At 53.1% G+C, this 16,837-nt stretch overlaps 1 protein-coding gene across 1 annotated transcript in view; it reads left to right on the top strand.

Annotated features, from left to right (window-relative positions):
* Nucleotides 1-14,845, top strand: part of LOC102381513 (zinc finger protein 271-like) — a 105,408-nt gene extending 90,563 nt beyond the window's left edge. The window contains 2 exon segments of the mRNA XM_025192720.1: nt 11,420-12,754; nt 12,757-14,845. Of these exon segments, the coding sequence (XP_025048505.1) occupies nt 11,420-12,754; nt 12,757-12,977 (1,556 nt within the window). The 3' untranslated portion in view covers nt 12,978-14,845.
* The last annotated feature ends 1,992 nt before the right edge of the window (nt 14,846-16,837 follow it).

Below are 16,837 nucleotides of genomic sequence, written 5' to 3'. Positions count from 1 at the left end.
CGGGGGCTGGAAGCATCAGACCTGCCCCTTGGGTACCGCGCCCCGCTGAGCGCGGGGACTTCGGGACCTGACCTCGACTCTCACAGCCTGGGCCTCCGTCTCAGCAAGCGCCCTCGAGAGCCAGGGAACTCTTTCCAGAAACCATCACCCAAAATATTTCCGTGCCCGAGTATTTTAAAGACAAGAGCGTTGCTTTTCCCACGCACAAACGCGTCCTGCGTGACCCCGGTGACCAGTTCCCATGAACGTGTTTCTTTTGGCCCAAGAGGTCTTGCACGGTCCTGGTCCCGGTCCCGGGTCGCAGCTGTGATGCAGCATGGAGGGGACCGTCCAGGCAGCATCAGCTCTGGGCAGGGGGATGTTGTCCCAGTGTGGCCTGGTCCCTGGGGCTGGGGGGAGTGTCGCTGCCCTGTGCCTCATCCCCACGAGGGCTTTCCCTGCAGCCCTGCTCCTGCCTGCTCCTGAGGCCGCCCCACAGTGCCTGGGCAGGGGCAGACCCTGCTGCGTTCAGCTGCAGCCCCTGCGCTGGCTGGGCAGGTGGGTCTCTCCTCTCATAGCCACATCTGCTTTGCTGCCGTCCCTCCCCTGCCCTGAGCTGCCTCCCCTGCAAGTCTCCCTCCAACCCAGTTCCCCACGCCCCGGGATGGGGCTGCAGTCAGGGCCGTTTGCTGGGCAGCTGCTGGAGCTGGGAACAGGCCTGTTTGATGTGCGCAAGGGAGGACAACATGGGCCAGTGCCCACCAACACACTATCAGCCTCCCTTGCTAAGGCATCGCAGGTGCTTCGGCTGAGCCCTTGGAGCAAAAGAAAAAAACCAGTGAGGTCATGGTTGGGGGGGAAGCTGCAGGGCTGAGGCCAGAGCAAGCCCTGGGAGCTGCAGAAGGGGCTCCAGGCTCACTGCCTCCCAAGCAGGGTCCAGTCTGTGGCTGTGCTGGAGGGGACGGTCAGGGTCAGGGGGAAGCAGGAGGACTCAGGAGCTGCGGAGATGAGGCCTCCTGAGGTCCCTTCCAACCCTCTTTGTCTCCGATTCTGCCTGGTTTTAAACTAGCACGGCTGACTGTATCCCTGCACTCGGGGCAGACATGCAGGGAAGTGCTGGATGCGCTCTCGAGACCGAGGAAGGTGAACTGTGTTTATGAATCTTAGTAAGAGACTTGTGCGACTCCGAGGACCATGGGACGAGTTCAACCGCAACTTGGGATCAGAACTTGCCCTATTTGTTGTGTTGATGTGTGCAGGAGCATGCCTCCACATGGGTCTTTAGATAGATACATATCTATATCTATCTATATATCTATATCTATCTATACATCTATCTATTCTATATCTATCTATCTAGATTTATATATATATATATGTACACAGATATATCAATATGAACAATTTGCTGTGATGGAGTGCCTCCTCCCCGCAATGCCCAGGTGCTGGCCAGGAGCTGGGGAGGGACATCAGGCTACCTCTGACGTCACGGGAGAGCAGCCTGCGTCACAGCCAGAGGAAGCAGGCAGCAGCTGCTCTGGGTGGCGGGAACTTGGACTGCAGCTCCCAGACCACCCCCTGCCCCCCCCCCACCGGCAAAGGAAGAGGAGGCTCCAGGATGGAGGAAGGGGAGGAGAGAGCAGCGTACAGGGAGCCAGGCCAGCCCTGCACAGAGCAGCGGGGGACTAAGGGTCGGGAGTGAGGGGCACTGGCAGGGTTAGCAGGGCCTTGCAGGTCAGGGTGACGGGCACCAGCAAAGTGGGGGGGCTTTGGGTCTGGAGTGAGGGGCACCAGGTTGTCAGGGGCTGCAGGTCAGGAGTGAGGGGTACCTGCAGCTTGCACCACATGGGGGTGTGGGGCCTTGGGGGGCAATCCAGCATCTGTCCACGTGGCCCCTCAGTGTGGGTGGGGAGGGGGTGCTGCCGCTGCTTGAGGTGCTGTTGGTGCGTGTCAGGGTTCATGTTCCTGGCTCTCCCATCACACGGTAAACCTCTCTTTTCTTCTTCCTACAGGCAGCCGGGAGCCTGGACACTTCCCAAAGGCCCCATGTGAGCGGTGGGAAAGCGAGAGCGCAGGCCCGGGCTGGGGGGAGGCAGAGAAGACGACCAGGTAACGTGCCAGGGGCCTGGGCAGAGGTACCGAATGGTCTGGATGCTGGTGCCTGCCTGGCTGTTCAGCCCCGGAGCAAGTGGTGGGGTCTCTGGCTGCTAGTCTGCAGGTTGGCAGTACCTCGGTCTCTGACGCTGGGCAGCTCCTGCATGGCAGCAGCACTCAGTGGGAAGATCTTTTATTGCTATCATGTTACTTGAAAACCTGGGATCGGGGAGCCACCGAGTTATTGAGAGAGAGCAGGAGCCTTCTCTGCACTCGTGTAGGTTTGTCCATACCTAGAAATATGCCGGTTGCCTTGCCAGCAAGTCTTGCTGCATGCTGCGTTGATCAGACAACCCAGGGTCTCACTGGGACATTCAGAGACATTGTGCAGGAGCACAGCAGTCTAGTAGCTGAGCTGTCCAGTGTCCACTGAGTATTTGTTTCCAAACTTTTTTATGCATTTTGTTACTTGTAGGGGTGCACCGATATATCGCTTGGCCACCGGTTCGGCACCAATAAAAGGAGAAATGACATTATTGGCTTTCGGCTTTTTTTGGTTGCTGTAGCTGATAATTACTGCCATGTGCCTAGAGCGTCATGGTGAAGGTAGCTGGTCTGTACACCCTGCTGTCAGCTGGATCCTGCAGGAGACTACAGGTCCTGGTGAGCAGCGGGAGGGGTGGGGGTCACAGGGCAACACGCTCAGCAACAAAGGAGCTGGTACTGGCTCCAGCTGCTGCTGCCACTGCCATGGCCATGGCATTGCCCCACGCGCAGCAGGGGCCTGCACGCTGGGGCTGCCATGGAGATGTTGGGCTCTGCGCGGGTGGGGTAATGCACAGCGTGAGGGACATCCCACTCCGCTGAGCACTGGGCACCTTTGCAAAAGCAACTTGCGTGGGAATAAGGCAGTTGCCGCCTTCCTCATCGAAGGCCAGAGAAGGTAGGAGGTGTGTGCACATGTATTATAAATGCAAAACAAACACAGACATTTTTTGTTTCTGTCAGGAGTTTAAAATGCCTTGCACTGTTACTAAATATTGGTCATCAGATTGGCATCAGCTGATATGCTTGGTTAATCATTGGTTATCGGTATCAGCCAAGACAGTTTTTATTGGTGCACTTGCATATTCATCATTTTCCACAGGACAACTGCTGCTGCAACTGGCCATTTACAGGTTACTTGTGTAACCGTTTTCACCATTGGGTATGTTTCTAAAACCCTGTCTGCAGAGGCGCACCCAGATTGGTGGGCTTTCCTTATCGTGCTTCTTTCTCTCTCTGTGTATCATCTTCTCGCTGTCCTTGGCAGCATTTCCACTTGGACAAAACTTGCAGTGGCTTTGCTCAGCTTAAACCAGCTAGTAGCTTTTAGGAAGCTGAGTGGCTATGTAAGGCCTTGCAGAAGCAGACGCTGGCAGTATTTTTGGTTACGCTAAGCCCTACTGTGATCGTTATCAATGTTTGTGCCCCAGTCACTCATCTGGCATGCCCACTGTGAGTGCTATGTGCCCCAGAGTGGGCTGGTGCAGCTGTCCAGGCAATGGGCTTTTCTAGTGACTTTAATTTATTAGTTAATCCCAGGCCTCTGTCCTGCTGCAGATTGCCCCGACGCAGAGGAGACCTGGGACCAATGAAAGCTCCTGCGGCTGTTTCCACAGATGAGGCCCTTCGCTAGGGGCAGGTAAGAGGGAGGTGGTTCTACCCTTTCCAGCAGCAGAAGGCACGGCTCATGAGTTAAAAAACCCCCTGTCTGCTCAAGTGTTTTGTGGGGGACCGATTCAGCACGTTGCCTGTCCTCCTGCATCCCGCTAGAAGCTGCCCTCAGCCCCTGGAGAAAGTGGTCCTGTTTCTTCCCTCCTCCTCCTCTACAGTGTGGATCCAGGTGCAGCGCCAGGGTCACTGTTATGTCTCCCCCCAGGGCATGATGTCTCTGGTTATCACTCTGAGCAAGGGCATAGTCATTGGGGCTTATCTCCAGCTTCATGGCTCTGGATAATGACTTTGTATGTGTAGTCAATCTAAACTTATTGGGTGATTAGCCAGTTAATTATATAATATATGTAACGTGTAGCAGGGGCCTTAGAAGATCTTCCATCTCTGCCTTCTCCCATACATGGAGGCCTGGGGGCTGGCTTAGGCATATGCCAGCATCAGGGAGTATCAGGGCTTTGCCTTTGCCAGTGGCACTAGGATTAACCTGCGTCATTGTCGCTGTCCTCATTGGGTGTTATGGATGTGTTGTCAGTGTTGAAGGCCCCTGCCACACATATATCACACAATTTACTAGTCAATAGCACAATAAATTTAGACTGGCCATATGTGCAAATAATTATCACACAACCCATTGGCTAATTGCACAATAAACTTAGGCTGGCCACGTGCAAAGTAATTATTGTGCCATAAAAATGTACATCCAGCTATAAAGAGCCAGCCAGCTACAAAATTAGTGCTTCAAAATGTGTAACAGCTTTATAGCTGGTTTCTATCCAGCTTGAATTTGAATGCATGGCAGGGTCCAAAATCTCAGGGGCTCTGGTGCTGACAAAAAGTCACTGCCAGGAGATCCTAATACCAATCTTGTCTTATGACCACCAGCTTGGTTCAGTAGCAAAGGTTTGGTGTGGTTTATTGTCTACAAGGTGTGGCCCTAACATGCATGGTGTGACAGACAAGGTGTTAATGCACGTATCCCATGACCATGCATTGGCACATCACTATGCAGACTCCCTAGGCCAGGGGTAGGCAATTATTTCGGCTGGAGGGCTGCTTAACGAGTTTTGGTGAGGCGTCCAGGGCCACAAGGATAGCCTCACCCCTTGACAGGTATCCCATCCCCTGGTTGCCATCTTGTGACCAAACCCTTGCCCCCTAACCCCTGATCTTTACCCCTGGAAGTCTTTCCCCTTGCCCCGAAAGTACTCCTTTGAGGGGAATGTTTGCTTGTATATTGTGTGTGGAGAGGTGGGGGGGGAGTATGTGTTTGGTGTGTGTGTGGGGTGTGGGTATGGTGTGGGTGTGGGTGGGGTGTGTGGGGGTATAGAAGAAGTGTGTGTGCAGTGTGGGTATGGGATGTGTGTGGGGGGTATATATGTGGTTGTGTGGTTGGGGTGTGGGGGACTGCTGGATGTGTGTGTGGGTATGATGAGGGAGTGGAGTATGTGAGGGGGTGTGGGTATATGTGTGGATGTGTGGGATGTGTGTATGGTGAGGGTCAGGTGTGGGTGGGGTGCATGGGACAGTGCTGGGTGTGGGTAGGGTGGGGTGTGGGTGGGTTGGATATGCATGTGTGGGGGGCACCCTCCCGCCTGCTCTTTGCCATGTGGCTGAGCTCAGCCCCTCCCCTGGCAAGGGGAGGGGATAGGGGATTGCCCTGCCTACCTGGCTCGCAGCGCTGCACAGGGCAGGAAAGCAGCTTCTGTCAGCGGGCAGCAAGAGAAGGCCCTGTGAGAGGGGAGGGCGGGGAGCCGAGTCTGGCACCACAGGCTCTCGGTCTCTGTCCCATACCTGCCCAGCAGGGCTTTAGCTGAGCCTGTGCTGGCTCCTGCTGCTTTTGCTTCTCTCGTGCTTGCTCTGGGGAGCTGCACCAAGCATGGGCTGCTATTCCCCACTCCGCCTCCTGCCTGTCCTGTGCCTGCCCCGCAGGAGTTTGAGAGCAGCTGAGTTCCTTCACACACCCCTACCCCATCCACAGTCTCCCCCTCCTGGCACCAGCAGGACCAAAGCAAACTGTAGCCAGAGCCTACCCCACTCCTCTCAATGCTACAGCTTCCCCTCCGTTTCTGCTGCCCAGAGCACTGCAGCAGGGACAGGAGGAGGAGTCACTGGAGGTTGAGGGAGCCCAGCAGTTCCCTGGGCAGTGGCAGCAGCAGCCCTGCTCAGAAGCTGTGCTTGCTGGTGGGGAAGGTATCCTCCAGTGGGCAGAGGATGGGAGCACAGCACGGGCTGCCCCAGGCGGGACTTGGCCCCATGCAGAGCCGAGCATGGGCAACTGCATGTGGGGCCAGCTACAATTAGTTGGTGGGTGCCTGCCTGCGGGCCAGATCTAATCAGCTGGTGGGCAGTATTTTTCCCACCCCTCCCCTAGCCATTACAGAATTCCCTTCGGTAACCAGTCGCCTCTCCTGCTGTTGGCATCTGGGGCCCCAGAAAGGTGGCAGATCTCAGCTTCTCTGACCCCATGCCTGCCACGGCTTGGTGATATTGAAGAATTCTCCAGTTCAGAGGTGTCTGCAGATACAGGGTTGTGCCTTCCCTGGTGCCTAAGCATCTCACCTTAATGGGGCACCAGGCCAATTCTGACTCTTAACATTTGCAGTGGGGTTTCCACCCTTCCCTGCTTGGTGCACTCAGTTTCTAGCCTGGTCCTCTCAGTTTAGAGTCAGCCACTCTGGCCCCAGCTTTTAAGTCCCAACTTCATTATTAATTTCGACAACAAAAGGAATATAGGCAGTTGCCTCCAACAGACCCTTTCCTTCCCTGCCCAGGGTGACATACAAACAGTTTGCTCAGGGCTAAAGGAAAAGAAAAGCTATCATTTTAACACATCATCCCTCGCTGTGTCATGGTTTCTCCACTGGCTGCGGTGGGTTGCTGGTGCCAGCAGTTCCTCCCCAGCTTGCAGCATCTAGGGCGTTGCAGCTTTTGCTGCAACCTTCGCAGTAGTCTCTTCCCCAAACATACAGCTCTCTCCCAGGGAACGCCAGCTTGTCACCACGAGAGACTCCTCCTCTTGGGTTTCAGCTCTCAGCTGCCAGAGCTCCTTAAGCCTGGAACATGCAAAGCCTCTCTGGGCTCAGCACAGCTGCCCAGGGCTTACTGTCCAAGCCTGTCAGTTCTCTCCCCTCTGCAAACATGAACAGCCGGCTAATCACCTGTCTCCTCTCCCTCTTAATGAGTGCCTCGCTTCTTAATTAGCCTCTGCTCTTGGTGCTGGTCTCAGTGTCTTCTTAAAGGGGCAGTAACTCAGGTCCTCTGGCAGGGACCTATCTCTAGCTCTGCCCCCGTCCCTCTTTCTCATTATCATTTCCTGTCTCAGTCTGTTAACAGGGTTAGGGTTCCCTGTTACACCTTCATTTCTAATTCTCTTTCTATACAGTGGTCAAAACAGGTTACTTGTTACGTTCCACCAATATCTTGGTAATCTTGAGCTGTCCTGTGCCCTGGACTTGCTCCACATCCCGCTCTGGGGGTTCCCATTCCAGCCTTATCATCTTGGTAATGGACGGTTCTCCACCTTTACAGTCATCTCCCCCCTCCCACTCTCTGGCACATATGCCAACTTTTGCACAGAGTTCAGGCATTGCTCAGGTTTTCTAATCGGGCCTACTCTGGTCAATGGTTTAGCAAAGCTTTTGTGTGGGCATTATCTATATATTAATCAATGTTCCAGCAAGACACAAAGCCTGCGGATGCTTTTCTCTTCCCAACTGGTGCAGAGACCCTGAGTGCAGCTGAGGAGCAGCCTCCGGGGAAAGGTCCTGTCACCCTGGAGCTCCTGAGGCCATCCTCAGGAAGATCTGGGGAGAGGGGACCCCTGACACCTGAGCCAGGCCAAGTGCATAAGAAGCAGGGCAAGTGCCCACAGCCAAGGGAGAACACGGCTGTGAGCAAGGTCCATGCTGCAGTGGGGTGTGAGTGTGGAGTCAAGGCAAAGCCCAGCAAGAGCTGAGGATGTGGGGAAGAGCCACAAGGAGAAGCTTCAGGGCTACATCTACACTGAGCCGGCAGGGAAGGCCTCAGGGGAAGTACTGGTCTTAGCACCTGTGGGTCCAGTGCTCCCTGCCTCTGGAAGCACTGCCTCAGCTTCCTCTAAGGGGTCCTTCAAAAGAGCATTTTATGACTGAGAGTCTCGGGAGAGAGTCTCACTGGGTACTCCGTGGCACCCAGCTAGCGCTAGGGAGTTTGGGATGAAGATCTACTCAGCTGAGCCCCCCAGGCTCCCCCTGAGAAGCAGGGAGGGGCTCTGCACTTCAGTCCAGCAGGGTCCCTCTCGCCCTACCAGTGCCAGGGCAGGTTCATAAGCTGGCAGTTTGCTAGGAGTGAGCAGCGTTCCTGACTCCTGGAGGAGAGTTCAGGATCCACCTGCCAGAAATGGAAATGATTCCCAGTCTCTTTGCACCAGTGTATGGCTGGAATAAAGGACAAATTCCCAGAGTTGCCTATATCTGCACCTCTTCCAAGTCTGCAGGTGTGACGTGTGCCCAAGGAAACCAGACACTTTGTGATTTGGGGAGCTGTAATATTGTCGTCTCTGTAGCCCCCACTTTCTCCTGCTTCCAGACTGAGTCTGCACACAGTCCCGCCTGCTCTATCCCACCCCCATAATCGGGGATCCTCCCTTGCTCTTTGTTTCCACTCCACAGATGGAAACAACGGAGATGGCTGCAGCAGCCTGAGATCATGTAGGACATGGACAGGGAGGTGCCCTGTGTTGTGGTAGCAGTAGACCTCCTGGGATTTAGGGCCTGCAGAGCTCCCCACTCCAGAGCCTCATGGGGGGAAAGAAGAAAACTTCTGACACCACCAACACACATTGTTTCCTGGGCGGTGTCTGGTGGAAAAGGGTGAATCCTCAGGGTTCCCCTTCCAGGCAGGGTATGCTCCCTGTGAGTCACTGCCGTGAAAACAGCTTCCCCAGAGGAGACTCGGGGCCTTTGGCCTGCAGACTCTGCTGGTGTTGTTACGATGGCAGTGCCTTCCTTATAGGCACAGCGGATACTAACAGGCAGTAGCTGCGCCGACCCTCTGGATGACGTGAGCTAAAGCAGACAAACGTGTTGCTCTGTTTGCAGAGCTGTATCCACACCAGGCTCTTTGCTGGAGCAGCTGGCAGCTGGAAAGTAAGACTCCCAGGGATCTTTGAGGATGTGGCCGTGTATTTCGCATGCAAAGAGTGGGAGTTGTTTGAAGCTGGAGACAAGGGGCTTTACCAGGACCAGATGCTGAAGAATTACTAAGCCCACGTTTTCCCGGGTAACGTGCCGGTTCTTGTCCCACCCCCCGAGAACTGTGTGAGATCAGAAATGTCCCACTCTTCTCCCTGTTCGTTTACAGTTATGTCCTCAAGCATTTTACCTACTGGTTCAAATCCACTTTCACCCCACTGCTTTGTCATCGCTCAGGTCTCTTGTCTACTTCATGTTTTCATATCCTCCTCCATTTGTTTCAGACAACTTTTCTGGGGTCTTCCCCTTGGTCTAATGTAGAGTGGGCAAAATACGGCTCGTGGGCTGGACTAGGGACTCCTGGTCATCACTTCGTCTGGCCCTATTGCCACTTGTCCATTGCCACAGGACTTTGTAGAGGTTATGGGTATTGGTGGTTGGATCCAGTGGGAGAAGCCTGTGCATACTTGTTTTATGTGAGGAGGCTGGTGCACTTCAGCAACCACACTGGTCTTGGCAGAGAAGAAACCTGTGGCAAGGACATCCAAGATGACTGGGATTACTCTTCCACTGCAGCCTTTATCCACCTTCACAGCCATTGCAAAGTATGTCTTCTTCATCTGCCTGCTCAACCATTGAGGTCTTCATGTTATGTTGCACTGCTTTTCATCTGATACCTTACCTTTGACCTTACCACCATAGGTGACCCTATCAGGAGTACAAAACTCCCGATGGTGTTGCTCTTAGGGTCACCAGTACACGCAAGCCTCTCCACCCTGTCAAGGTGGCAGTCCATGGAGAGTTATTGTCATCAGTATGTCAATGACTCTTCTACCTTCTAAGACTCATCACTGCAAACCTTTATTAAGAATAAATCCATTTGTTTCTTTTTTGCCTGGACTTACCATAACAAGATCAGTTGTATGGATGGCCATGAGTGTGTTCATGGTCTCTCTCCAAAACACTATCTTGAAAATCTGTAAAAGCGTTGTCTTCCTCCTTGCACATCACAGATCACTGCATCTCTGCCCACCTTCCCTAGTGCCACTATGAGCTTTTCACCCTATATACACTTCTGAGGGGTTGATGCTTTATACTTTATATGACCATTGTTCCACCTGGGTGACAGAGGCTATGACCTATTGCGGGTTTCTGCCTGTCGTGGCTTCTCTTTTATCTTAAATGTCTTCCTTTCCTTTTTCTTTGAGTCTCCATTAAATGTTTGAGTCTGCTGGATCCTTTCTCCAAATCCCAGTTCTCTATACGCTCCCTAGAACAGGATACAGAGCCCCAACACTAGTCTAAATGTCTTCCTTTCTAAGTGTCCTCCTTTCAGTCCTCAGTAGAATATTTGAGCCCATTCGATCCTTTCTCCAAGTCTCAACTGGGTACTGGATGGTGAAAAAATCACCCTCTGTACACTTCCCAACACAGGATATCAAGGCCCCACACCAGACTTAAATTGCCACATCCAGTGAAGGGAGATGGAGCTCTGGGTCTGTGATGGTGATGAAGCTGGAGAAAGCTCACTGTCTGAGGACTTATCCACAGGTGAGTCTTGAAAATCCTTCCCCCCTTCCACCCACACCTCAGCTCAGAACCTCCCAATACCCAGAGGGAGCTGGAAACCTGAAAACTTGCCTTGAGCTGTGGCCACCTAGTCCTGACATCACACTACTTAACCAGATCTGTGTTGTCCAGGCAGGTGCAAGTACCCACTCCTTGCATTTCAGTGATGAAGGAACAGACAACAGACCCCTTGTTCTTCTCCTACTTAGGGATGGTTGGGGGGATACAAGCACCTCTTTGTTTCTACCAGAACTGCCCATGTTCTGCTCCATAATTGGGGCACATGGGATACAAGCTATGAGACCAGAGACACAGAGTTGATTGGCAGTTGGACACCTTTTTCTCACAGAGGAATGAAAGCCCATCCAGGGTCTGGGGCACGTCCCAGCATGGGGGAATAGCGGATCTTTCCCTTTGCCATCTAGACAGGGACTAACTTTTGGGCTCCTCTCTCCACCCAGCAGATGCTGAGATACTGGACAGAGCTGAGCAGCAGCAGCCTCCCGAGGCAGGGCTTGCCAACCTGCAGCTGTTTCAGGCCGGAAACCAGCTCCACACCCAACAGGGACAGAGAACAGCAGGGGCCCAAAGGAGCAGGGAAGGATTTGAAGGGCAGAGAGACCCGAAGAGCCACAAGTACATGGTTCAAGGTGGGCAGGGGCTGCATATATGTGGAGAGCCCAGTGAGAGCTTTGGGGACAAACAGGGACTCGGAGACCCCTGGAGGGAGGATGCCCACCCCTGTGCTGAGCACGAGGACATCTTCCACCATACATGCCCTCTCCTTGGGCACCCGCGAATGCACTCAGGGGAGCACCCCCACCTCTGCCTGGAGTGTGGGAAGAGCTTTGTCTCCCTGAGCGACTTCCGAGTGCACCAGGGCGTGCATGCAGGGGAGCTGCCATACCGCTGTGCTGAGTGCAAGAAGAGTTTTACTGGATGGGATCACCTCCAAAGCCACATGTGTGTCCACACAGGGGAGAAGCCATTCTCCTGCCTGCAGTGTGGAAAAAGCTTCACTGATCGCTCAACACTCACCCAACACCAGCGCTTGCACACGGGGGAGAAGCTCTTTTCCTGCAGCCAGTGTGGGAAAAGCTTCATGCAGAGCTCCCATCTCATCAGTCACCTACTTGTTCACACGGGGGAGAAGCCATTCTCCTGCAGCCAGTGTGGGAAGAGCTTCATGCAGAGCTCTTCGCTCACCAAACACCTGCGCATGCACACGGGGGAGAAGCCGTTCTCCTGCAGTCAGTGTGGGAAGAGCTTCACACAGAGCTCCCATCTCACCAATCACTTGCTTGTGCACACAGGGGAGAAGCCCTTCTCCTGCAGCCAGTGCGGGAAGAGCTTCACCCAGAGCTCCACACTTGCGCAGCACCTACGCGTGCACACGGGGGAGAAGCCGTTCTCCTGCCTGCAGTGCGGGAAGAGCTTCACTGATCACTCGACACTCACCAAGCACCGGCGTGTGCACACGGGTGAGAAGCCATTCTCCTGCAGCCAGTGCGGGAAGAGCTTTACGCAAAGCTCCCATCTCACCAAGCACCAGCGTGTGCACACGGGGGAGAAGCCATTCTCCTGCAGCCAGTGCGGGAAGAGCTTCACACAGAGCTCCACGCTCACACAACACCTGCGCATGCACACAGGGGAGAAGCCCTTCTCCTGCCCGCAGTGTGGGAAGAGCTTCACCGATCACTCGACGCTCACGCAGCACCGGCGCGTGCACACAGGGGAAAAGCCATTTTCCTGCAGCCAGTGTGGGAAGAGCTTCACACAGAACTCCCATCTCACCATGCATCTTCGCATGCACACTGGGGAGAAGCCATTTTCCTGCAGCCAGTGTGGGAAGAGCTTCACACAGAACTCCCATCTCACCATGCATCTTCGCATGCACACTGGGGAGAAGCCATTTTCCTGCAGCCAGTGTGGGAAGAGCTTTGCACGGAGCTCCACACTCACCAGTCACCTGCATGTGCACACGGGTGAGAAGCCCTTCTCTTGCAGCCAGTGCGGGAAGAGTTTCACACAGAGCTCCAAACTCACCAGTCACCTACGTGTGCACACAGGGAAGAAGCGGTTCTCTTGCACCCAGTGTGAAAAGAGCTTCAGTGACAGCTCAGCACTTACAAGTCATCTGCATGTGCACACGGGGAAGAAGCCATTTTCTTGCAGCTAACATGGGAGGGCTTCCTGCAGAGCTTCAAATGCACCAATCGCCTATGTGAGCACACGGGTGAGAAACCTTTATCCTGCAGCCAGTGTAGGAAGAGCAAGTCGTCACTCACTGAGCACCAGCCCAGGTACTCCGGGAAGAAGTCATACTGCTCTGCCCAGAATTGTTTACAGCAGAGCTCCGACCTGAGCAATCACCAGCAAACCCATGGGAGCAGGATCATCGCATTGAACAGGGGGCTTTCCCTCATCCCCCTCGGCAGTGGGAGTTAGCATCCTGCCACTGGACTGTAACACCTCGGCTCCCTCTTGCTTCTATGTGGAGTTGTCCCACATGGGATGTTGTAGCTTCTGGCAGAAGCTGGGACAGAGAAGATAACAGATAAGAGCTAAGTTATGGAGCCAGGTAGCAGAAAGGATAAAAGCTGGGGGAAACAAAACCAAAGTTGCTCTGAAAAAAAGGCATCCTTTCTTGAACCATCCAATCCTAGACAATTACCTGTGGGAGCAAGGTGAACCCTTCCTTTTCTTTGCTGTGGCTTTTGGGACATCACCATTGTCATCTGTTTTTTACCATCCTTGATGATCGTGTTACGTTCTACGTCAATTGGACAGGTCCCTCGCTCCCGTGAAAGAACCAGTTTGAATGAGTAAAGGGAATATCCATGAATCAGTTCTCAACTGTTTTGTCCTATGGGACTCCCTGGCCTCCTCTGTGCTTCACTACTTTGCTTGTTGCAGGCCAGGACAGGAGTGCCAACAGGACTGCCAACCAGGGCAGTGCAGCGAGACAGGCCACATCCCCATTCCCAGCCACCACGTGCTGGTAGCTGGAGCAGCGCAGACAGAGCCCTGGGGTCAGGACAGCCAGGCCTTGCAGAGTCCAGGCCAACAGAGGAGGCAGATTCAGCAGCCATGTCTCTGGGGGTCCTTTAGGTCCCAGCTGCATCTGTCCCTTTCCCAAGCCAGTTCCTCACACTGATATCCCTGGATCCCCCACCCTTGGTGCACCTGTCCATGCAGACATCCCCAGTCTTTGGGGCTCTTGGTGTTCCCCAAGGGATCCTTCCAGAGGGGAACAGTTCTAGCTGCACTCCTGCCAGCTGTGTCTCCACCACAGGGACAACCCCATCTGCTAATGCACCTTCCAGCCTCCCACTGCCCAAGTTAAATAAGGTAACCTGTTCCTTTCTATTGTGGAGCAGCCAGCGCACACACAGGGCCTCCCTGACCTTCAATCTCATGGCACAGAGCAATGGGGCTCAGGGCAGGTGCTGCTTTTTTCACAGGCTGAACATGTCAGAGAGGTGGCAGAGTTTGTGTCCTGGTTTGGGTCAGAGAGGAGTCCCGAGTCTGCCACCTGTGTTGGGGTTTGTGCTTAGGCATTGGAGCACCTTCCAACAACATTTTTTTGCCTTTCCTTGCTTTCTCCCAACTACATCAAGCTGGCTCTTCTTACTGGTCTGGATCCAGGATAGCTTTCCATCCAGGCCAGGGTATGGCCCTGTCTTCTCCCACCAGATACTCCCACCTAGTATCTGCCCACAGCCTCCTTGTCTCAGGCGGGGACGCAGCGACAATACTTTGCTGACCTGGTCCCACTCACCCCTCATTTAAAAGGAGCACAAGCCTGTGGGGGAAAAGGGGGACTGAAGGGTCTCAAGGGATATCAGAAATGGCTAGATCATCTGGATCTTTAAGGTGATGCCAATTCTTCCAGCAAGGCTGTGGGAAAGGTTGAGACCAAATCAGCGGCACCAGGTAGAAAGCCTGAAGCACACTGCTGTTAATGTAGCTCAGAAGTAACTAAAGCTGACTTTCACCTCTAAAATCTTCTAATTTTACAATGAACTCACCTCTCAATTGTTTTTTAACCACCCTAGTGTCATAAGGACACGGACTGCCATTGTTGCCTTGGTTTGCCTGTGGTAGGTTAGTGTGGTTTTGCTCTTTGCACCAGGTGCCTTGGAGTTGTGTGGCAGGGTTGACTGTGTAGCTTTAAGGATAGGTTAGGCAGGGACTTGTCTGGGATGGTTTGAATAAGGACAACTGTCTCTCAAGCAGGAGGTTGGACTAGATCAAGGGTGGGCAATTATTCTGGGTGGAGGGCCGTTTACTGAGTTTTGGCAAGCCATCGAGGGCTGCATGCCAGGCAGGCAGGGGTAGATAAATATTAATTTTCTGAATTTTTTAGGGGCCCCGCGGGCTGGATAGAATGGCCTGGTGGGCCACATCCGGTCTGCGGGCTGCATTTTGCCCACCCCTGGACTAGATGAACTGTGGAAGTCCCTTCCAACCCTACTTTTCCTTTCCTGTGATCTGCTAATGAGTATGGTGTAGTTGTAATTTTCCCCACAGAAATGCTAGCAAAGGCTCGGTGTGTCCTGACAATACCTGGCTATGCCGGGATCTATTCCCACTACACTTGTGGAAGCTGTTGAGGTGGAGACAACAGGATGAGAGTGCAGGTGAACTTTCCCTCAATTAACCAGGCCATAGCATGGACAAGGTGGGGCCAGGGGCCAGGAAACTCTTCTTTTGGGATATACGTTCTGCTGGAAAGTGAGCATCTGTCAAGCAAACTGGCATGGACTGGTCCCTTCCATTCTTCCACAACACAGAAGATTCATCATAACCTGGCAGGAGATGAGGTGAGGCTGGCCCGCTTCAGGACAGTGGCTTACATCAGCCATAATCTCCATACAACTCTATAACCATATAACTAGGGCCTGGTTTAAATCATGAGCCCAGTGTGCGAGACAGTGGTTCTTTTAATCTTGGGGTTCCCCCTGAACGCCTCCCGCTGTTGATTGTCAGAGGGGCCGCACGGCCCCACCACTTGGTCCTGATGGCCTGGAGGCAAAAACCGTGGTTTTAAATATGCCACAGGTTTTGCCTCCTGCCGCTTGCTGCTGACCAGATAGGAGGCAAAACCTGTGGCATATTTAAAACCGAGGTTTTCATCTCCTGGCCACCAAGAGCAAGCAGTGAGCAACGAGGCCATGAGACCCCTCTAATCAGCAGCAAGGGGGCTGGGAGGCACATGGCGGGGACTCGTCCCCCCATCCCGTCCCTTCTGATGCTCACGATGCAGGGGTGCTCAGTGGGATAAGGGAGTGCCCTCGACTTCCTGCCCCATGGCTCTGGTTGGGCTGTCCTCCGGGGGGAGCACACTGGTGGCACATTGAGGGGGCCTGGATGAAGGCAGGGGGAACCCCTACAGGGATTGGGGGAAGCCTTCTCTCTTTCACAGCATCTTCAGGATTTGCTGCTGCTTCTTTAAATTGCTTTAAATTTTAATTTTGATATTCTGAGTTTCCTTTAAAAGGAGTCTTATGTAAAGCCTGGATGGGACAACTCTTACATGCCATGTATTTATTGTTTCTTTGGGTTTTTTTTAAAAAAAAAAAGCATGTGTGGTGAAGAAAAAAACCCAACTGTTTCTAGAAAAAGTTACCCCCCACAAATATTTTGCTGAAAACTAAGTTGAGAAATAAAATATTTCATGAAAATCAGTAAAGAGGTTTGGTTTGGGGGGTGAGGGGTGGGGGTTGGGGTGCTGAAAAACCTACTCAAACGCGTGACTCAAGGGAGTATGTCCCATAAAACTTCCTTTTGCTCCCCAACCCAAAATGTTCAAATGAAGAAAAATTGGAGCATCTTTGCTCTTTAGTTTAAAGGAAAAAACTTACCCCCTTGGCCAAGAGGGGAAGAGGCAGCCACGAGGAGGAGTGACAAGGGACCCAAGGGAGTCTCCATGAGTGAGGCCTGGACCAGGTGAGATGCAGAAATTGCTGACATGAAAATGTTCACCCTTAACCTTCCTAATCATTGCTGTTTCTCCTTGCTTTCTGCCCTGTGGCCCAGCCAAATCTCTCACCCAACCTAAGGCACAAATGGAGGATTAACAGCCCTCATCCATTTTTCCTTGACCATCTTGGCCACAGCATCTACCACAAGCAGAACAAGAGTGTGTATTCATGCTACAATCACATCTTAATTCTGCTACATATAGATACCCTCCATTTATCCATTTAGAGAAAGCTCCATTTATCCTTGTGTCATCCAAAGAAAGGTTTTAGAGCAGGAAGGTGAGGTTATTGAGAAGAAAATGTGGAATGTACTCCTAAGAA

This window comes from Alligator sinensis, unplaced genomic scaffold (assembly GCF_000455745.1).
Source record: "Alligator sinensis unplaced genomic scaffold, ASM45574v1 scaffold1411_1, whole genome shotgun sequence".
Classification (NCBI taxonomy): domain Eukaryota; kingdom Metazoa; phylum Chordata; order Crocodylia; family Alligatoridae; genus Alligator; species Alligator sinensis.
Note: the sequence above shows the minus strand (reverse complement) of the source record. Positions and strands in the feature narration are given on the sequence as shown.